Raw genomic sequence first — 22167 nt, 5'->3', positions numbered from 1 at the left:
AAACAAACAGTGGAACTTGATCACTGACCTAAAAATTAAAGCGTTCAGATCTGCCAATTCAAAAATGTATTTTTTTAAAAACGGATTCGCTCGTCGAAAGGTTTGACTGCGGAGCCGAGAGCCCCCCCGACAGTGAGGAGTCCCCCCGACAGTGAGGAGGCACAGGGTAAGGACAGGTGCTGTGAACAGACACTGAACAGCAAGACTCTGGGCCCGAGTGTGAAGCCCAGTCTGGGGAGGAGAGTGAAATGCTCTTCACAGGGATCTGTGTAATGTAAAGTGGGAGGCTGACAGAAGCCGCCAAATTATTTATTCGCAATTAAAACAAAATTAGAAAACATTGGGCAGTTTTATAAAATAGATTTAAACCTCCCTTTCGTTACTTTTTACACTTTAATTTATTTCCTCTTTCCGCCTCTTTCGCCGTTAATCTCTTCCCCAGAACAAACGGCAAATCGAGAAAGATAGAATGTAAAAGGTTTCGATCGAACTAAAAAACATGTTTTCGATCCCTGCTCCCAGTTAATAGAAACTAATCCCAACTTTCGTTTTTTTAATTTAAAAAAAAACTTTTAGAATGTTTCATTTATTTAAGTGTTTTGAAGTAAATTATCTATAAATTATGCTGAGTATTTTCCTGGGATATATTACTCAACAAATTGGAAATATTGAGAGGTTATAAGTAGAATAAATGAATTATGCATTATTAATTTGTGCTGAAGATTCTTCTGAATGTATTTTGCTGGCAGATTTTAAAATGTTGAAGTTTTTTGGGGGGGTTGTTCTTTGTGATCTGATCCGAGGGTATCAATTGTCCGCTCGCTATCTGCAGACAATTCGCAATTGTGTTGGTCTTTAAAATGTCGCTAGAAATAATAAAGAGCTTATTTTTTAATTTAAAAAATCTATTTACACTGTCGCTACACAGAAGGGATTTTACATTCCTATTATTCACTTTTACTGAATAATTAAATCGCTTTTATATCGTTTCTAATAGGTGAAATTGCAGTGGTTTATTTATTGCATTTTTTACAAGAAAATCGAGATTTTTAGCTGAATCAGTGGATTTTGAAACTAACACACATGATAAACAGGTCAAAAAATCCCCCCACCCCCTGTATACTGTGCTGGAGAGAAACTGCGAGCTATAACCGGGCACCAGGAGCACAGATTCAGGACTGTGGCCGGGGCGAGTTATAAATTCTAATATATGAAGAGATTTGCTTGTGGACAAGACGAGTGATTGGTCACCATTGAGAATATTTAATGGTAAAATATAACCGGCTCCCCTTGACCATTGTGAATGATCTCATTATGGGATATTGTAATAAATAATTTGCAATCTGGAGCGCCTTTTTGCGTGAATTTGTAACTTGACTTTATAAGGCTCGGTCTCGCCAATCTCTCCTCGGAGCTGCTTTATTGTAAACTCTCCCCGGGTCTGTCACTCAGATCCCAGCCAATGAACAGCCGCCTCACCACCCCCACCAATCCAGGATGCATTCTGTCTCGGAGTTCCTGGCACACAATGATTGATGCTCTGGTCTCGAGTCTGTCTCCAAACCCTGTGCAAAATATCACCAGCCCCTCGGCTGCCGCCTCGCCTGGTACAAGGAGGGGAAGGAACGGCAGAATTAAGCCTATTTTGGGGAGGGGGTGGAGATTGGCGACTTGGAAACGCCACAAACACACGGTCCAATTATTCTAATCGAGAATGGATCACATAGGAGTCCACGTTGGTCACCAAACCCACTCCCAACACGAACCCATTAGTTTTGGAATAGACCAGATCTTGAACAATCCGGATCAAGGGAGCTGCATGATCCCGAATTCCAGGCTCCAGGATGTGGACTATGGTCTGGGATGTATGGTGAGCGGCAATTACAGTAACATGACCGTCAACTACAGCAACAACGGCGGCGGGGGCAGCGGCTACAACAACGCCTGCAGTCTGGCCTCGCTGGCGGGCCCTTACAGCGTCAACTTGGGCATGAACAGCAATGGGCTGAACCCAGCGGGCGTGATCAGGGTCCCGGCCCACCGACCCCTGGCCACCGGGGTACACCAGTCCACCTCCACGGGAATACCGACCGTCCCCGGCATCAATAACAGTCTCAACAACCTCACCTTCCCTTGGATGGAAAGTAACAGGAGATACACGAAGGATAGGTTCACAGGTAAGGTGAGGGTGGGGGGAGATGGGTCCCACAGTCCCGGGTCACCCACCCAAACCACCCACAGTCCCGGGTCACCCACCCAAACCCACCCACTGTCCCGGGTCACCCACCCAAACCCACCCACAGTCCCGGGTCACCCACCCAAACCACCCACAGTCCCGGGTCACCCACCCAAACCCACCCACAGTCCCGGGTCACCCACCCAAACCCACCCACAGTCCCGGGTCACCCACCCAAACCCACCCACAGTCCGGGTCACCCACCCAAATCCACCCACAGTCCGGGTCACCCAACCAAACTCACCCATAGTCTGGGTCACCCACCCAAACCCACCCGGGTCACCCACCCACAGTCCCGGGTCACCCACCCAAACCCACCCACAGTCTGGGTCACCCACCCAAACCCACCCGGGTCACCCACCCACAGTCCCGGGTCACCCACCCAAACCCACCCTTCCATCCTCAATAGTTCTCCGTTCCATTTAATTATTTGTAATTCAAATGCATTCCCAATAATTCCCCCTCTTGGGTTAGCACTGGGAACGATCCCATGTTTTATCCGAACGAGTCGGTGTAAATCTGAATGGATTGTATCTCTGAGGCCCCATCTTAACTGATCTGAACTTTCCAATTCCCTGATATTATCAGTTTTGAGAGTAGATGAGATTTTTATCCATTAATAAATATCTCTCTGATATTTAACAAATTCCCTTAAATTGACAAGAGTTTATGTTGTTCTCGGTTTAAGATAAACCTCCGGGTAAACTGCGATTATAAACAACACATTTAGAAAAATTAGAAATGACGAATTGAATCAAAACAAGGAGAGGAGCAGGGCCCAGGTCTCAGTCTACTGGAAATATCCCTTTCTCCTCAGTCCCCGCACAAATACCCTCACATTCAATCGCCTGCTCATTTACACAATGAAATAACTCACTCCTGAATATTAAATCGGCTTCATCGGCCGGAATATCGAATAACCTCGTTTCCAAAAGGCGAATTAATTAAAAACCGAACGAATTCTTCCCTGTTTTTTATTTGGTTTCAATGTGCGGTTAGTTCTAACTTCTCCCTTTTACACTCAATGGGTAAACGCGGGTCTGAAAACTGTTAATGTTATGAACTTACTAATCCTTCAGAGAAACTTTCTGCTACAAAAAAAATAAGATATTTGGACGTGGGAGAGGGTAAAATAATTATTGTGTATGTAGAACTTTAATTAAATACAAATTCAATCAAAGGCGTGTGTATATTTAATGTGGAGACCTTTAGAATTTTAATAGCTAATATATTAATTTATATATAATTTTAATATAATGTAGGTGTATATTTAAATAAATTTACAAATATCCGCATGTTTAATTTAGAAAGTTTGTGAATCTAACACTGGGTTTGGACAGAAATAAGCTGATGGGATAGATTCTGTTCCCAAAACTTTAGGTCAATTTTGTCATTCTAATTCCGCGTTGTTCATAATAGAATTTACAGATATTGTTTTAAAGTCTATATTTTTTATAATTCAATTTTTTAAACGTGTAATAGTAAAACCACAAGACATTTAGTCCAGGAGAAGTCACAATATCCCAATAACTGGGACCCCCGGGCACTGCCTCGGAGACCAGCTTATTCTGAAAACTCTCTCCTTTTATCAAAAGTTTTCTTCGCCTGCATTCAGCGGGAAAAATACTTTACTGAAAGATTTAAACCTCCTGCTATTGCATTCCCGGTCAGAATTTCAGATCCACGTCCCTGCTCCAGGCTTCCCCAGGCCGGGCTGGAAATCCCGGGCCACCCACACCCCAAAACACTGAACCGCACGAGTTTGGGAAAGTGCAGAGACTCAGGGAGACGGTGGGAATTATTTACAGATAATTATTTACAGATAACTCCGGGGTTTGTAGCCGCAGTTTAGTTTAATAAAAGCCCCCCACCCAATTCTCCATCTCCTTTTTATCCCATTCTCCATCTCTTTTCTAATTCATTCTCTATCCTTTCTAATCCACTCTCTATATTTTTATCCCAGTCTCTATATTTTTATCCCAGTCTCTATATTTTATCCCAGTCTCTATATTTTTATCTCTTTCTCCCTCTCGTTTCTATCCCATTCTTTCTCTTTTCTGCCCCATTCCCCCTCTCCCTGTTTCCTTATCTCCGTACTGTATTTTCCTCATTTATCCTTTCCCCCTTTCCCTATTTTTCTCTCTATTTTTGATCTCTCCTCTCTATCTCTCCTGCACTCTGTCCTTCTCCCTCATTCTTTCTCCCACCGTTTCTCTCTCACTTTCCCTCCCTCCCTCGTCGCTCATTATGTTTCCGTGTCTCTGTCAGTTTGCCTGGATCTCTGTCTCTCTTTTCTCTCCTCACACACTCGGTAACTAACTCGAGTTTATCTCATTCATTTGTATATTTCTTAAAACCAAACCCTTGAACATTTACCGATCGTTTATTGGTCAGATTTTAGACATTTTTTGCCCCTCAGACCCCAACAACTGCAACTTAAATTATCGACACATCAAACCAGAGACGAATAACCAAAACTCACAGATAATGCAAGAAATTCTATCGATAACACATCGAGGTGAGGGTAGTTGGGACCCGGGTTGAGGTGGGGAGTTTGTACCTCGAGGTCAGTAAGTTTAATGCAAAAAAATATTCATTCATTTCCCTCGAGAATCCATGTTGGTAAAATGATTGTGACCGGCCCGCACTCGGCTGCTCCCCCAGCCTGAGACTGTGTGTTTTAACCTGTCTCTCTATATATCTGTAAGACTCACCCGTTCCCCTATTCCTGCCCATCGCCAAACCGGATTCACTTTTACCTGTTTCTGTTGCAGTGGCGCTTTCACCCTTCACTGTAACACGCCGGATTGGCCACCCTTACCAAAACAGGACTCCGCCGAAAAAGAAGAAACCTCGGACCTCCTTCACCCGCCTACAGATCTGCGAGCTGGAGAAGAGGTTCCATCGCCAGAAATATCTGGCTTCGGCCGAGAGGGCGGCCCTGGCCAAGGCCCTGAAAATGACGGACGCTCAGGTCAAAACCTGGTTTCAGAACAGACGGACGAAGTGGAGGTAAGAGAGAAAATAAACATTTTAACTCAGCCTGTGTATGTAGGTGAAATCCTGTCCTGCCTTCCTCGGCTTCTCACTCTGCCTCTCAACAGGCCCCTGATCGACCCCATCTCCCTGTCTCTCCCCCCAATCCCCTGTTGTACAAGTAGATATCAATAAACTTGCAGAATGAGTGTGTAATTGGGAAGTGAATTTCAATACAGATCAGTGTGAGGTGGTGTATTTTGGTAGGAAGAATAAGGAGGCCACATACTGCTTGGGTAATAAGAGTCTAAATGGAGTAGAGGAGCAGAGGGATCTGGGGGTACAGATACACAAATCACTAAAAGTAGCGACACAGGTTATTAAGACCATAAAAAGGCAAACCAAGCACTGGGGTTCATTTCTAGAGGGATCGAATTGAAAAGCAGAGAAGTTATGTTAAACTTGTATAGAACCTTGGTTAGATCACACTTGGAGTATTGTGAACAGTTCTGGTCTCCACTAAAAGGGTATAGAGGCACTGGAGAAGGTGCAAAAAAAGATTTACAAGGATGATACCAGAACTGAGAGGTTATCATCAGGAAAGACTGAACAGGTTGGGGCTCTTTTCTCTAGAAAGAGAAGGCTGAGGGGTGACCTGATAGAGGTCTTTAAAATTAAGAAAGGGTTTGATAGGGTAAACGTAGAAAAGATGTTTTCACTTGTGGGGGAGGCCAGAACTAGGGGCCATAAATATAAGATCGTCACTAATAAATCCAACCGGGAATTCAGGAGAAACTTCTTTACCCAGAGAGTGGTGAGAATGTGGAACTCACTCCCACAAGGAGTAGTTGAGGCGAATAGTGTCGATACAGAGATGAAGTAGGGAGGGAGGAGGCTCGTGTGGAGCATAAATGCATGGATGAACCTGTCGGGCCGAATGGCCTGTTTCTGTGCTGTAGACTGGGTGGAATTCTATGTGTACCCCATCTCCCTGACTCTCCCCCGTTTACCCCATCTCCCAGACTCCCCCCCCCTTTACCCCATCTCCCTGACTCTGCCCCCCTTTACCCCATCTCCCTGACTCTCCCCCCTTTACCCATCTCCCTGACTCTCCCCCCTTTACCCCATCTCCCTGACTCTCCCCCCCTTTACCCCATCTCCCTGACTCTCCCCCCCTTTACCCCATCTCCCTGACTCTCCCCCCTTTACCCCATCTCCCTGACTCTCCCCCCTTTACCCAATCTCCCTGACTCTCCCCCCCTTTACCCCATCTCCCTGACTCTCCCCCCTTTACCCCATCTCCCTGACCCTCCCCCCTTTACCCCATCTCCCTGACTCTCCCCCCTTTACCCCATCTCCCTGACCCTCCCCCCTTTACCCCATCTCCCTGACTCTCCCCCCTTTACCCTATCTCCCTGACTCTCCCCCCCTTTACCCCATTTCCCTGACTCTCTCCCCCCCCCCTTTACCCCATCTCCCTGACTCCCCCCCCCACTTTACCCCATTTCTCTCTCTCCCTGTTTCACCCCATCTGCCGCTATCGGATCTCCGCCATTCATTCCCAGAGTCGATTGAAATTATTTAAATTTTCGTTAACTATAAATTATTTTCAGTTGGCTGATTGTTTCATATATTAAAAACGAGCAGAAGGAAACCAGTTTAATCGCCGATTCCCGCCGCCTTTAACGCTCTCAAACTGGAAAATAAAATATTTGTGGCTTTTTTTTAAAAATGCTGTAAATGTGGAGAGTTTTTCAGAATGATCGCAAGAATTTATTCCACAATCGTCACCTTCCTCCCGGGGGATTGGAGGCGATAAATCCCCGGTAATTACTGATTTTACTCAGAATCTGTGAATTCGGTGCCAGACTCTGACTCGAGCTGAATTTCGCTAACGTCCAAATCTAAAGTTACTGTAAATAATGTCCCACTGTTCACCGTCTGTACTTGGCGATATTTCTAATGCCGATATTCGATGTGACCGAGACCGGGCCGGTACCGCCTGTCGGTCCTGGAGATCCCCCAATCAACCTTCGTCCCTCTTGGTATTTTCCACAGACGGGAGGGATCTCGGGATCATTTCAATCTGAATTATATCCCGGTCTCCTGACCTCGGTCAAACCGACTCACCGCATTTAAACCCGGCTGGAGGGAGAGCTTCTCTGGAGGGAGGACCGAGGGGCGCCGGGCCGGGTTGGGCAGGTCGAGGGAAATATACCGGGAAATGGTGAGGAGCGGAGCCCTGAGTGTAGGAGGGAGAGGGAGGGGGGAGGGAGGGGAGACTGAGAAAGGGGAGAGGTGAGAAGGAGTGTGAAAGGGGGGGAGGGGAGGAGGGGAGTGGGAGGGGAGAGTGAGGGAGGGGCGAGGGAGTGAGGGTGGGGAGAGTGGGTGAGGGGAGAGGGAGAGGAGACCGAGAAAGGGGAGAGGTGAGAGGGAATGAGGGATGGGAGAGGGGGGAGGGGAAAGTCAGGGAGGGGCACGTGAGGGAGGGGAGTGTGAGTGAGGGGAGGGGAGTGAGGGAGGGGAGAGGGTAGGCAGGGGAGAGGGAGGGGAGTAAGGGAGAGGAGAGTGAGAAAGGGGAGAGGTGAGACCGAATGAGGGGGAGAGGGAGGGTAGGGAGTGAGGGGAGAGGAAGGGAGGGGAGAGTGAGTGGGAGAGAGGGAGGAGAGAGGGGAGTGTGGGGGAGGGGAGGGGGAGTTAGCAGAGAGTGAGTGAAGGGAGAGGGAGGGATAGTGACTGGGGGAGGGGAGTGGGAGGAGGGAATGTGGGGGAAGTGTGGGGAGGGAAGGAGGAAGAGGAGAATGAGGGAGGGGAGAATGGGGGAGGGGAGAGAGAGGGAGGGGAGAATGGGGGAGGGGAGAGAGAGGGAGGAGAGGTTGAATGAGGGGAGAGGGAGAAAGGGGAGAGGAGGAGTAGGGAGTTGAGAGGGGAGGAGGGGAGAGGGTGAGGGGAGGGTGAGTGAGGTGAGAGGGAGGGGAGAGTGAATGAGGGGAGATGGAAGGGGAGAGTGTGTGAATGAGGGGGAGGGGATAATGAGGAAGAGGCGTGTGGGGGAGGGGAGAGTGAATGAGGGGAGAGTGGGGAGGGGAGAGTGAGGGGTGGGGAGAGGAGAGGGAGGGAGGGGAGTGGGAGGGAGGGGAGACGGGGGTGGGGAGAGGAGAGGGAGGGAGGGGATGGATCCACTGCTTAGGGATCCTGGGACAGTGACGTCGATTTGGAGATAATTGTAAAGTATTTAATCTCCAGAAAAGTTTCCAAATATCAAATGAGTAATTGTCTCCAGAGCAAAGTCCAAATGGAACAAAAAACAATCTTTCTAGAACATCGAATTATATTGAATTTACAGCACAGAAACAGGCCATTCCTCCCCCTCTCAGCATATCCTTCTATTCCTTTCTCCCTCATGTGTTTATTTAGCTTCCCTTTAAATGTATCTACACTATTCCCCTCAACTTCTCCTCCCTCTCTCTTATTCTCACCACTCTCTGGGTAAAGAAGTTTCTCCTGAATTCCCTATTGGATTTATCGGTGACTATCTTATATTTATGGCCCCTCGTTCTGGTCTCCCCACAAGTGAAAACATCTTCTCTACGTTTACCCTATCAAACCCTTTCATAATTTTAAAGACTTCTATCAGGTCACCCCTCAGTCTTCTCTTTTCTAGAGAAAAGAGCCCCAGTCTGTTCAGTCTTTCCTGATAGGTATAACCTCTCAGTTCTGGTATCATCCTTGTAAATCTTTTTTGCACCTTCTCCTGTGCCTCTATATCCTTTTTATAATCTGGCGACCAGAACTGTTCACAATACTCCAAGTGTGATCTAACCAAGGTTCTATACAAGTTTAACATAACTTCCCTGCTTTTCAATTTTATCCCTCTAGAGATGAACCCCAGTGCTTGGTTTGCCTTTTTATGGTCTTATTAACCTGTGTCGCTACTTGTAGTGATTTGTGTATCTGTACCCCCAGATCCCTCTGCTCCTCTATCCCATTCAGACTCTTATTTTCCCTGGAGTGTGTAGCCTCCTTATTCTTCCGTTCAAAATGCACCAGCTCACACTGATCTATATTGAAATTCATAAACAATTTACTCACCCATTCTGCAAGTTTATTAATGAGTTCCCGTATTTTGTTGCAATCTTCCTCAGTATTAACTATATCCCCCAAATTTGGCGTCATTTAATTTGATTTTCTCCCTGTCTTTTTACCTGCTGGACATGACCCTGATCACAAGGTGGGTTCCCGGGAAATATCTGCTCGAAGCAACCAGTTAAATTCCACATCTACAATTTGAATTGTATTATTTCATTTAATAAGCAGGAGCTTTGAGTTTCTGGTAAACCGACCTCAGTGAGGATTTCCCCTCTCTCTCCTGGGGTTGTCTCGGGTCCTGGGTCAATCGGCGGCGATCGATAGTTCGGAGCTAAACTCCATTTGTCCCATCGGGGAATTCCAGAAATTACTTGGAAGAAATTAAAATTAAGAACAATCTCCGCCTGTTTCGGACGGCGCTCCGACCCGCTCTCTGTCTCTCTCTCTCTCTCACTGTCTCTCTGTTTATTTGTTTTATTCTTTCTTATTGTCTCAGTTTCTCTCTTATTCTCTGTTTCTATTTCTCTGTTTCTCTCTGTTTCGCTCTGCTTCTCTCTCTGTCTCTCTCTTTCTCCCTCTGTCCCTCTGTTTCTCTCTCTTTCTCTCTCTCTTTCTCCCTCTGTCTCTCTCTTTCTCTCTCTCTCTCCCTCTGTCTCTCTCTTTCTCTCTCTCTCTGTCTCTTTCTCCCTCTCTTTCTCCCTCTGTCCCTCTGTTTCTCTCTCTTTCTCTCTCTCTTTCTCCCTCTGTCTCTCTCTTTCTCTCTCTCTTTCTCCCTCTGTCTCTCTCTTTCTCTCTCTCTCTCCCTCTGTCTCTCTTTCTCTCTCTCTCTCTGTCTCTTTCTCTCTCTCTTTCTCCCTCTGTCTCTCTCTTTCTCTCTCTCTCTCTCTCCCTCTGTCTCTTTCTCTCTCTCTCTCTCCCTCTGTCTCTTTCTTTCTCTCTTTCTCCCTCTGTCTCTCTGTATTGTTCCTATTCTCTGATCGGCGATAAACCTGCAAATTCTCCCCAATTTTAAGCAGCATTCGGAATAAAATTTGACAATAAAAGCGGAGTGAAGAGCTGGGTATTGGAGGGAGCGGACTGACTGGAGAATTAACAAGCGGGAGGATTTCTCAGCCTGTTTTGATGTAAAAGGGAAAGTTTCCCCACACTCGGGGACTGCGATCCCTGCGCCCATTCCCCATTCACTTTCTGTTAAACGCCCCGTCCCACCGATTGTGAGAAATCATCTCGAAAAATATTTGAACAAATCTGAGGAAATATTCTCAGGACTGTTTTTACCTGCCCTCTCTCTCTATTCCTCTCTTTGTCTCCCGTCTTTCTCTTTTTATTTCCTTCTTTCGTTCCTTCTCTCTCTCTTACTGTCTGCCTCCCTGTCTGATTCTCTCCTCTTACCGTCTGTTTCTTTCTTTCGCTCTCTCTTATTGTCTGTCTCTGTTTTCTTATTGTCTCTCAGTTTTTTTTCTCTCTCTTTATTCTTTATTTCTCTCTCACACTTTCTGAAGTTCTTTTAACAGAGCTGCGGGTCTGTTAATTATCGGATGTGTCTGGTTTTTGCCACGAGTCAAACGGCTCGAGTGTAAAAGGTCAGTTGTCTCGATAGCGTTACTAAAGAACAGGTTATGAAAAGGTTTGTAAAGTCCGGCAGCCGGGAAGGTGATTAATGTCTGGGATTATCGATAATGACCGAACCCATTGATCGCTGGCGAACTGCAGACTCGCCCAGATGTCACAGTAAATGATCCACCAGATTGAGGAGTGCGCCGAAAATCGAAGATCAGCGAATGAAGCTGAGGATCGGGTTAAATGAGGAGATTGGATAGGACTTTATAAATCCCGGGCCAAGAGCGGCGAGGAACTGGGAAACTGGGAATTAATCCATGGGAATTGGGAAAAGGGAGGTGGGAAACTGGGAAATTAACACATGGGAATTGGGAAAAGGGAGGTGGGAAACTGGGAAATTAACACATGGGAGAGAGTAGGGCCTCTTAAGGATCAACAAGGTCATCTATGTGCGGAACCACAAGAGATGGGTGAGATCCTGAATGAATATTTCACATCGGTATTTATGGTTGAGAAAGGCATGGATGTTAGGGAACTTGGGGAAATAAATAGTGATGTCTTGAGGAGTGTACATATTACAGAGAGGGAGGTGCTGGAAGTCTTAACGCGCATCAAGGTAGATAAATCTCCGGGACCTGATGAAATGTATCCCAGGACGTTATGGGAGGTTAGGGAGGAAATTGCGGGTCCCCTAGCAGAGATATTTGAATCATCGACAGCTACAGGTGAGGTGCCTGAAGATTGGAGGGTAGCAAATGTTGTGCCTTTGTTTAAGAAGGGCGGCAGGGAAAAGCCTGGGAACTACAGACCCGTGAGCCTGACATCTGTAGTGGGTAAGTTGTTAGAGGGTATTCTGAGGGACAGGATCTACAGGCATTTGGAGAGGCAGGGACTGATTAGGAACAGTCAGCATGGTTTTGTGAGAGGAAAATCATGTCTCACGAATTTGATTGAGTTTTTTGAAGTGGTAACCAAGAAGATAGATGAGGGCTGTGCAGTAGACGTGGTCTACATGGACTTCAGCAAAGCATTTGACAAGGTACCGCATGGTAGGTTGTTACATAAGGTTAAATCTCACGGGATCCAAGGTGAGGTAGCCAATTGGATACAAAATTGGATTGACGACAGAAGACAGAGGGTGGTTGTAGAGGGTTGTTTTTCAAACTGGATGCCTGTGACCAGCGATGTGCCTCAGGGATCGGTGCTGGGTCCGCTGTTATTTGTTATTTATATTTATGATTTGGATGAGAATTTAGGAGGCATGGTTAGTAAGTTTGCAGATGACACCAAGATTGGTGGCATTGTGGACAGTGAAGAAGGTTATCTAGGATTGCAACGGGATCTTGATAAATTGGGCCAGTGGGCCGATGAATGGCAGATGGAGTTTAATTTAGATAAATGTGAGGTGATGCATTTTGGTAGATCGAATCGGGCCAGGACCTACTCCGTTAATGGTAGGGCATTGGGGAGAGTTCTAGAACAAAGAGATCTAGGAGTACAGGTTCATAGCTCCTTGAAAGTGGAGTCACAGGTGGATAGGGTGGTGAAGAAGGCATTCAGCATGCTTGGTTTCATTGGTCAGAACATTGAATACAGGAGTTGGGATGTCTTGTTGAAGTTGTACAAGACATTAGTAAGGCCACACTTGGAATACTGTGTACAGTTCTAGTCACCCTATTATAGAAAGGATATTATTAACTAGAAAGAGTGCAGAAAAGATTTACTAGGATGCTACCGGGACTTGATGGTTGGATAGACTGAGACTTTTTTCCCTGGAGAGTAGGAGGTTAAGGGGTAATCTTATAGAAGTCTATAAAATAATGAGGAGTATAGATAAGGTAGATAGTCAAAATCTTTTCCCAAAGGTAGGGGAGTCTATAATGAGGGGACATCGATTTAAGGTGAGAGGAGAGAGATACAAAAGGGTCCAGAGGGTCAATTTTTTCACTCAAAGGGTGGTGAGTGTCTGGAACGAGCTGCCAGAGGCAGTAGTAGAGGCGGGTACAATTTTGTCTTTTAAAAAGCATTTGGACAGTTACATGGGTAAGATGGGTAGAGAGGGATATGGGCCAAGTGCAGGCAATTGGGACTAGTTTAGTGGTATAAACTGGGCGACATGGACATGTTGGGCCGAAGGGCCTGTTTCCATGTTGTAAACTTCTATGATTCTATGATTCTAACTGGGAAAAGGGAGGTAGGAAACTGGAAAATTAACACATGGGAACTGGGAAAAGGGAGGTGGGAAACTGGGAATTAAAACATGGGAATTGGGAAAAGGGAGGTGGGAAACTGGGAAATTAACACATGGGAACTGGGAAAAGGGAGGTGGTAAACTGGGAATTAAAACATGGGAATTGGGAAAAGGGAGGTGGGAAACTGGGAATTAACACATGGGAACTGGGAAAGGGGAGGTGGGAAACTGGGAATTAACCCATGGGAATTGGGAAAAGGGAGGTGGGAAACTGGGAATTAACACATGGGAACAGGGAAAAGGGAGGTGGGAAACTAGGAAATTAACACATGGAAACTGGGAAAAGGGAGTGGGAAACTGGGAAATTAACACATGGGAATTGGGAAAAGGGAGGTGGGAAACTGGGAAATTAACCCATGGGAATTGGGAAAAGGGAGTTGGGAAACTGGGAATCAACACATGGAAACTGGGAAAAGGAAAGTGGGAAACTGGAAATTAACCCATGGGAATTGGGAAAATGGAGGTGGAAACTGGGAAATTAACCCATGGGAATTGGGAAAAGGGAGGTGGGAGACTGGGAATTAACCCACGGGAATTGGGAAAGGGAGGTGGAAACTGGGAAATTAACACATGGGAATTGGGAAAGGGACGTGGGAAACTGGGAAATTAACACATGGGAAATGGAACAGATTAATCCTTGGCACCAAACCTTTATTTTGGGACAGATTTGCACTGGTCAGTGAAATCTAGCAAAGTCCAACATGGAAAATATTGGGTTTGGTGCCTCTGGCCCTATGGGATGGGCATTTTCACTGGTGCTCTGCTGGTACAAAGCTGCAGGAAATGTGTTAAGGTCACTCCTTGTTTTAATGGGGGAGGGGTAATCCAATAGTCAATATCCTCGGAGAGGAGAGCAGTAGCCCAGAGCCGGGCAGATGGTCATTTCTGTTCTTTGTGTCGATATGGGACGTTTATCAGTGCGGATAACCACTGTTCCATATTTCCAGTCCGTATGTTTACAATGGGGTGAAGCTCTGTCCCTGTGGGGGTAGATAGACGGAGTGTCCATGGATATATGTCCATTTGAACTTTCAGAAGGCAATTGATAAAGTTCCACACAAGAGATTATTAACAAAATTGAGAGTGCATGGAATTGGAGGTAACCTTGTGACAAGGGTTAATAATTAATTGGGAGATAGGAGACAGTCCGTAGGGATAAAAGGTTCGTTCTCTGATTAGCAAGATTCAATAAATAGAGTTCCCCAGGGACCTGTACAGGGGCCTGAGATTATCACCAGATATATTCATGATTTGAATGAAGGAATAGAGAGTTTTATATCCCAGTTTGCAGATGACACTAAGTTAGGAGGCGCAGTAAGTTGTGAAGATGGGAGGAGGAAGTTACAAAGAGACATAGACAGATTAAGTGAGTGGACAAAACAATGACAATGGAGGCCAATGTGGGGAAGTATGAGGCCATTCACTTTGGATTGAAGAAAGACAAACCGGAATATTTTCTTAATGATGAAAAACTAGAAATGAGGAGGAGCAAAGAGATTTGGGTGTTCATGTACCAAAATCATGAAAAGTTAGTGGACGGGTACAAACAGTAATCAAAAAGGCTAATGGAATATTGGCCTTTATCTCAAGAGGGCTGGAGTTCAAAAATGAAGAAGTGATGCTAGAGTTATACAGAGCCTTGGTCAGACCCATCCGGAGTATTGTCTTCAGTTCTGGGCACCGCACCTCAGGAAGGATAGATTGGCCTTGGAGGGGGTGCAGCACAGATTCACAAGAATGATACATAATGGGTTAAATTTGGTTTGTATTCCTTGAGTTTAGAAGGTTGAGAGGTGATCTACTGTGCACGTTCCCCTCCAAGTCACACACCATCCCGACTTGAAAATATATCGCCGTTCCTTCATCGTCGCTGGGTCAAAATCCTGGAACTCCCTTCCTAACAGCACTGTGGGAGAACCGTCACCACACGGACTGCAGCGGTTCAAGAAGGCGGCTCACCACCACCTTCTCAAGGGCAATTAGGGATGGGCAATAAATGCCGGCCTCGCCAGCGACGCCCACATCCCATGAATGAATATTTTAAAAAATCGAGGTGTTTAAAATGATTAAGGGATTTGATAGAGAGAAACTATTTCCTCTGGTGGGGGGAGTCCAGAACAAGGGGGCAGAACCTTAAAATTAGAATTAGGCAGTTCGAGGGTGATGTCAGGAAACACTTCTTCACACAAAGGGGAGTGGAAATCTGGAACTCTCTCCCCCAAAAACTGTAGATTCTGGGCGTCAATTTTATTTTCAAGACTGAGGTCGATAGATTTTTGTTGGGTAAGGGCATCAAGCAAAGGCGGGTAAACAGAGTTTGAGGTACCAATCAGCCGTGATTTAATTGAATGGTGGAACAGGCTCAAGGACTGAATGGCCTCCTTCTGTTCCTATGTACTTATGTTCCAATGTTTCCGTTCCTGTGTGTGTGGGTCTCTGTCCCTGTGTGTGTGTGGGTCTCTGTCCCTGTGTGTGTGTGTGTGTGGGTCTCTGTCCCTGTGTGTATGTGGGTCTCTGTCCCTGTGCGTGTGTGGGTCTCTGTCCCTGTGTGTGTGTGGATCTCTGTCCCTGTGTGTGTGTGGGTCTTTGTCCTTGTGTGTGTGTGGGTCTCAGTCCCTGTGTGTGTGGGTCTCTGTCCCTGTGTGTATGTGGGTCTCTGTCCCTGTGTGCGTTTGGATCTCTGCCCCTGTGTGTATGTGGGTCTCTGCCCCTGTGTGTACGTGGGTCTCTTGTCCCTGTGTGTGTGTGGGTCTCTTGTCCCTGTGTGTATGTGGGTCTCTGTCCCTGTGTGTGTGTGGGTCTCTGCCCCTGTGTGTGTGTGGGTCTCTGCCCTTGTGTGTATGTGGGTCTCTTGCCCCTGTGTGTGTGTGGGTCTCTGTCACTGTGTGTGCATGGGTCTCTGCCCCTGTGTGTATGTGGGTCTCTGTCTGTGTGTGGGTCTCTGCCCCTGTGTGTATGTGGGTCTCTGTTCCTGTATGTGTGTGGGTCTCTGTCCCTGTGTGTCTGTGGGTCTCTGTCCCTGTGTGTCTGTGGGACTCTGTCCCTGTGTGTATGTGGGTCTCTGTTCCTGTATGTGTGTGGGTCTCTGTCCCTGTGTGTGTGTGGGTCTCTGCTCCTATGTGTGGGGGGGTCTATGTCCCTCTGTGTGTGGGGGGTCTCTGTCCCCGTGTGTGGGGGGGGGTCTCTGTCCCTGTGTGTGTGTGGGTCTCTGTCCCTGTGTGTATGTGGGTCTCTGATCCTCTATGTGTGTGGGTCTCTCCCTGTGTGTATGTGGGTCTCTGCCCCTGTGTGTGTGTGGGTCGCTGTCCCCGTGTGTGTGTGTGGGTCTCTGTCCCTGTGTGTATGTGGGTCTCTGTCCCTGTGTGTATGTGGGTCTCTGTCCCTGTGTGTGTGTGGGTCTCTGTCCCTGTGTGTGTGTGGGTCTCTGTCCCTGTGTGTGTGTGGGTCTCTGTCCCTGTGTGTATGTGGGTCTCTGCCCCTGTGTGTATGTGGGTCTCTGTCCCTGTGTGTGTGTGGGTCTCTGTCCCTGTGTGTGTGTGGGTCTCTGTCCCTGTGTGTGTGTGGGTCTCTGTCCCTGTGTGTGTGTGTGGGTCTCTGTCTATGTGCGTGTGGGTCTCTGCCCCTGTGTGTATGTGGGTCTCTTGTCCCTGTGTGTGTGTGGGTCTCTGCCCCTGTGTGTATGTGGGCCTCTTGTCCCTGTGTGTATGTGGGTCTCTGTCCCTGTGTGTATGTGGGTCTCTTGTCCCTGTGTGTGTGTGGGTCTCAGTCCCTGTGTGTATGTGGGTCTCTTGTCCCTGTGTGTGTGTGGGTCTCTGCCCCTGTGTGTATGTGGGTCTCTGTCTGTGTGTGGGTCTCTGCCCCTGTGTGTATGTGGGTCTCTGTTCCTGTATGTGTGTGGGTCTCTGTCCCTGTGTGTCTGTGGGTCTCTGTCCCTGTGTGTCTGTGGGTCTCTGTCTGTGTGTGGGTCTCTGCCCCTGTGTGTATGTGGGCCTCTGTTCCTGTATGTGTGTGGGTCTCTGTCCCTGTGTGTATGTGGGTCTCTGTCCCTGTGTGTCTGTGGGTCTCTGTGCCTGTGTGTATGTGGGTCTCTGTTTCTGTATGTGTGTGGGTCTCTGTCCCTGTGTGTGTGGGTCTCTGTCCCTGTGTGTATGTGGGTCTCTGTCCCTGTGTGTGGGTCTCAGCTCCTATGTGTGTGTGTGTGTGTGTGTGTGTGTGAGGGTCTCTGTTCCTGTGTATGTGTGGGTCTCTGTCCCCGTGTGTGTGTCGGGGGGTGTCTCTGTCCCTGTGTGTGTGTGGGTCTCTGTCCCTGGTTGTGTGTGGATCTCTGTCCCCATGTGTGTGGGTCTCTGTGCCTGTGTGTATGTGGGTCTCTGCCCCTGTGTGTGTGTGGGTCTCAGTCCCTGTGTGTGTGTGGGTCTCTGTCCCTCTGTGTATGTGGGTCTCTGTCCCTGTGTGTGTGGGTCTCTGTCCCTGTCTGTGTGTGGGTCTCCACCCCTGTGTTTATGTGGGTCTCTTGTCCCTGTGTGTGTGTGGGTCTCTGCCCCTGTGTGTATGTGGGTCTCTGTCTGTGTGTGTGTGGGTCTCTGCCCCTGTGTGTATGTGGGTCTCTGCTCGTGTGTGTGTGTGTGTGTGTGTGTGTGTCTCTGTTCCTGTGTATGTGTGGGTCTCTGTCCCTGTGTGTGTGGGGGGTCTCTGTCCCTGTGTGTGTGTGTGTGTGTGTGTGTCTCTGTCCCTGTGTGTATGTGGGTCTCTGTCCCTGTGTGTGTGTGGGTCTCTGTCCCTGTGTGTATGTGGGTCGTTGTGCCTGTGTGTCTTGGTCTCTGTCCCTGTGTGTGGGGGGGTCTCTGTCCCTGTGTGTATGTGGGTCTCTGCCCCTGTGTGTATGTGGGTCTCTGTTCATGTATGTGTGTGGGTGTTTGTCCCTGTATGTATGTGGGTCTCTGTTCCTGTGTGTGGGTCTCTGTCCCTGTGTGTGTGTGGGTCTCTATCCCTGTGTGTGGGTCTCTGTCCCTGTGTGTGTGTGGGTCTCTGTCCCTGTGTGTGGGTCTCTGTCCCTGTGTGTGTGGGGGTCTCTGTCCCTGTGTGTGTGGGGGTCTCTGTCCCTGTGTGTGTGTGGGTCTCTGTCCCTGTGTGTGTGGGGGTCTCTGTCCCTGTGTGTGTTGGGGTTTGTGTCCCTGTGTGTGGGGGGGTTTGTGTCCCTGTGTGTGTGTGGATCTCTGTCCCTGTGTGTGTGTGGGTCTTTGTCCTTGTGTGTGTGTGGGTCTCAGTCCCTGTGTGTGTGGGTCTCTGTCCCTGTGTGTATGTGGGTCTCTGTCCCTGTGTGCGTTTGGATCTCTGCCCCTGTGTGTATGTGGGTCTCTGCCCCTGTGTGTACGTGGGTCTCTTGTCCCTGTGTGTGTGTGGGTCTCTTGTCCCTGTGTGTATGTGGGTCTCTGTCCCTGTGTGTGTGTGGGTCTCTGCCCCTGTGTGTATGTGGGTCTCTGCCCCTGTGTGTGTGTGGGTCTCTGCCCTTGTGTGTATGTGGGTCTCTTGCCCCTGTGTGTGTGTGGGTCTCTGTCACTGTGTGTGCATGGGTCTCTGCCCCTGTGTGTATGTGGGTCTCTGTCTGTGTGTGGGTCTCTGCCCCTGTGTGTATGTGGGTCTCTGTTCCTGTATGTGTGTGGGTCTCTGTCCCTGTGTGTATGTGGGTCTCTGCTCCTATGTGTGGGGGGTCTATGTCCCTCTGTGTGTGGGTCTCTGTCCCTGTGTGTGTGTGTGTGGGGGGGGGGTCTCTGTCCCTGTGTGTGTGTGTGTGGGGGGGGGGTCTCTGCCCCTGTGAGTATGTGGGTCTCTGTCCCTGTGTGTGTGTGGGTCTCTGTCCCTGTGTGTATGTGGGTCTCTGTCCTTGTGTGTATGTGGGTCTCTGTCCTTGTGTGTATGTGGGTCTCTGTCCCTGTGTGTATGTGGGTCTCTGCCCCTGTGTGTATGTGGGTCTCTGTCCTTGTGTGTATGTGGGTCTCTGTCCCTGTGTGTGTGTGGGTCTCTGTCCCTGTGTGTGTGTGGGTCTCTGTCCCTGTGTGTGTGTGGGTCTCTGTCCCTGTGTGTGTGTGGGTCTCTGTCTATGTGCGTGTGGGTCTCTGTCCCTGTGTGTATGTTGGTCTCTGTCCCTGTGTGTGTTTGGGTCTCTGCCCCTGTGTGTATGTGGGTCTCTTGTCCCTGTGTGTGTGTGGGTCTCTGCCCCTGTGTGTATGTGGGTCTCTGTCCCTGTGTGTATGTGGGTCTCTTGTCCCTGTGTGTGTGTGGGTCTCAGTCCCTGTGTGTATGTGGGTCTCTTGTCCCTGTGTGTGTGTGGGTCTCTGTCCCTGTGTGTATGTGGGTCTCTGTCTGTGTGTGGGTCTCTGCCCCTGTGTGTATGTGGGTCTCTGTTCCTGTATGTGTGTGGGTCTCTGTCCCTGTGTGTCTGTGGGTCTCTGTCCCTGTGTGTCTGTGGGTCTCTGTCTGTGTGTGGGTCTCTGTTCCTGTATGTGTGTGGGTTCTCTGTCCCTGTGTGTATGTGGGTCTCTGTCCCTGTGTGTCTGTGGGTCTCTGTCCCTGTGTGTATGTGGGTCTCTGTTTCTGTATGTGTGTGGGTCTCTGTCCCTGTGTGTGTGGGTCTCTGTCCCTGTGTGTATGTGGGTCTCTGTCCCTGTGTGTGGGTCTCAGCTCCTGTGTGTGTGTGTGTGTGTGTGTGTGTGTGTGTGTGAGGGTCTCTGTTCCTGTGTATGTGTGGGTCTCTGTCCCCGTGTGTGTGTGGGGGGGTGTCTCTGTCCCTGTGTGTGTGTGGGTCTCTGTCCCTGGTTGTGTGTGGATCTCTGTCCCCATGTGTGTGGGTCTCTGTGCCTGTGTGTATGTGGGTCTCTGCCCCTGTGTGTGTGTGGGTCTCAGTCCCTGTGTGTGTGTGGGTCTCTGTCCCTCTGTGTATGTGGGTCTCTGTCCCTGTGTGTGTGGGTCTCTGTCCCTGTCTGTGTGTGAGTCTCCACCCCTGTGTTTATGTGGGTCTCTTGTCCCTGTGTGTGTGTGGGTCTCTGCCCCTGTGTGTATGTGGGTCTCTGTCTGTGTGTGTGTGGGTCTCTGCCCCTGTGTGTATGTGGGTCTCTGCTCGTGTGTGTGTGTGTGTGTGTGTGTGTCTCTGTTCCTGTGTATGTGTGGGTCTCTGTCCCTGTGTGTGTGGGGGGTCTCTGTCCCTGTGTGTGTGTGTGTGTGTGTGTCTCTGTCCCTGTGTGTATGTGGGTCTCTGTCCCTGTGTGTGTGTGGGTCTCTGTCCCTGTGTGTATGTGGGTCGTTGTGCCTGTGTGTCTTGGTCTCTGTCCCTGTGTGTGGGGGGGTCTCTGTCCCTGTGTGTATGTGGGTCTCTGCCCCTGTGTGTATGTGGGTCTCTGTTCATGTATGTGTGTGGGTGTTTGTCCCTGTATGTATGTGGGTCTCTGTTCCTGTGTGTGGGTCTCTGTCCCTGTGTGTGTGTGGGTCTCTGTCCCTGTGTGTGGGTCTCTGTCCCTGTGTGTGTGTGGGTCTCTGTCCCTGTGTGTGGGTCTCTGTCCCTGTGTGTGTGGGGGTCTCTGTCCCTGTGTGTGTGGGGGTCTCTGTCCCTGTGTGTGTGTGGGTCTCTGTCCCTGTGTGTGTGGGGGTCTCTGTCCCTGTGTGTGTTGGGGTTTGTGTCCCTGTGTGTGGGGGGGTTTGTGTCCCTGTGTGTGTGTGGATCTCTGTCCCTGTGTGTGTGTGGGTCTTTGTCCTTGTGTGTGTGTGGGTCTCAGTCCCTGTGTGTGTGGGTCTCTGTCCCTGTGTGTATGTGGGTCTCTGTCCCTGTGTGTATGTGGGTCTCTGTTCCTCTATGTGTGTGGGTCTCTATCCCTGTGTGTGGGGGGGTCTCTGTCCCTGTGTGTGTGTGGGGGTCTCTGTCCCTGTGTGTGTGGGGGTCTCTGTCCCTGTGTGTGTGTGGGTCTCTGTCCCTGTGTGTGTGTGGGGGTCTCTGTCCCTGTGTGTGTGGGGGTCTCTGTCCCTGTGTGTGTGGGGGTCTCTGTCCCTGTGTGTGCGGGGGTCTCTGTCCCTGTGTGTGTGGGGGGCTCCCTGTCCCTGTGTGTGTGGGGGTCTCTGTCCCTGTGTGTGGGGGGGTCTCTGTCCCTGTGTGTGGGGGGGGTCTCTGTCCCTGTGTGTGTGGGGGTCTCTGTTCCTGTGTGTGGGGGGTCTCTGTCCCTGTGTGTGTGGGGGTCTCTGTCCCTGTGTGTGTGTGGGTCTCTGCCCCTGTGTGTGTGGGGGGGGGTCTCTGTCCCTGTGTGTGTGGGGGTCTCTGTCCCTGTGTGTGTGGGGGTCTCTGTCCCTGTGTGTGTGGGGGTCTCTGTCCCTGTGTGTGTGGGGGTCTCTGTCCCTGTGTGTGTGGGGGGGGTCTCTGTCCCTGTGTGTGTGGGGGTCTCTGTCCCTGTGTTTGGCTCTTTTTGATCTCTTTTCTGGTGTCGCTGCACTGAGTGATGGGGAATTCTGTGAGTCTTGGTGTGGGGACAGACTCTCAGTCACGTTAATAATGCAGAGGTTTGGGGCTGGGGCAGGGATGAAATTCTTGATAAATATTAGTTTGAGAAACAAGAAGGAACTTGCATTTAGACAGAAAATAAAGAACAGAGAAAGCTGGGAATACTCGGCTGTTCCTGGGCTCTCCACATCAGGGAAACCAGCGGTAGATTGGATGATGGCTTTGCTGGACAATCCCGATCTGCTCACACGCTAACCCCGAGTTCCCTGTCGATCGCCATTCTCCAACTTCTCTGTCTTTGGGTTTCTCCTCCACTGTTCCAGTGAAACTCAACTCAGGCTCGGGAAATCCTCACCCCTCAACTCGGCACTTTACAGCTTTCCGGCCCCATCATCGACTCTCCAATGCCTTCAGACCTGAACCACCACCTCCCACTTTCTCTCCGGCAGTCGATGCTGGTGATGGTTAAGTGAGTGGGCAAGAAGGTGGCAGATGGAGTATAATGTGGGGAAATGTGAGCTTATTCACTTTGGTAGGAAGAATAGAAAAACAGAATAGTTTTTAAATGGTGAG

At 49.1% G+C, this 22167-nt stretch overlaps 1 protein-coding gene across 1 annotated transcript in view; it reads left to right on the top strand.

Annotated features, from left to right (window-relative positions):
• The first annotated feature begins 1523 nt into the window (after window positions 1–1523).
• The window catches only part of tlx1 (T cell leukemia homeobox 1), a 28924-nt gene continuing 8280 nt past the window's right edge, over window positions 1524–22167 (top strand). Inside the window, exons 1-2 of the mRNA XM_068001973.1 lie at window positions 1524–2177; window positions 5011–5248. Coding sequence (XP_067858074.1) covers window positions 1715–2177; window positions 5011–5248 — 701 coding nt within the window. The 5' untranslated portion in view covers window positions 1524–1714. The remainder of the gene's footprint in view (window positions 2178–5010; window positions 5249–22167) is intronic.

Source organism: Heptranchias perlo, chromosome 21, assembly GCF_035084215.1.
Source record: "Heptranchias perlo isolate sHepPer1 chromosome 21, sHepPer1.hap1, whole genome shotgun sequence".
NCBI classification, from domain to species: domain Eukaryota; kingdom Metazoa; phylum Chordata; class Chondrichthyes; order Hexanchiformes; family Hexanchidae; genus Heptranchias; species Heptranchias perlo.
This window is presented reverse-complemented; position numbering and strand designations above follow the sequence as displayed.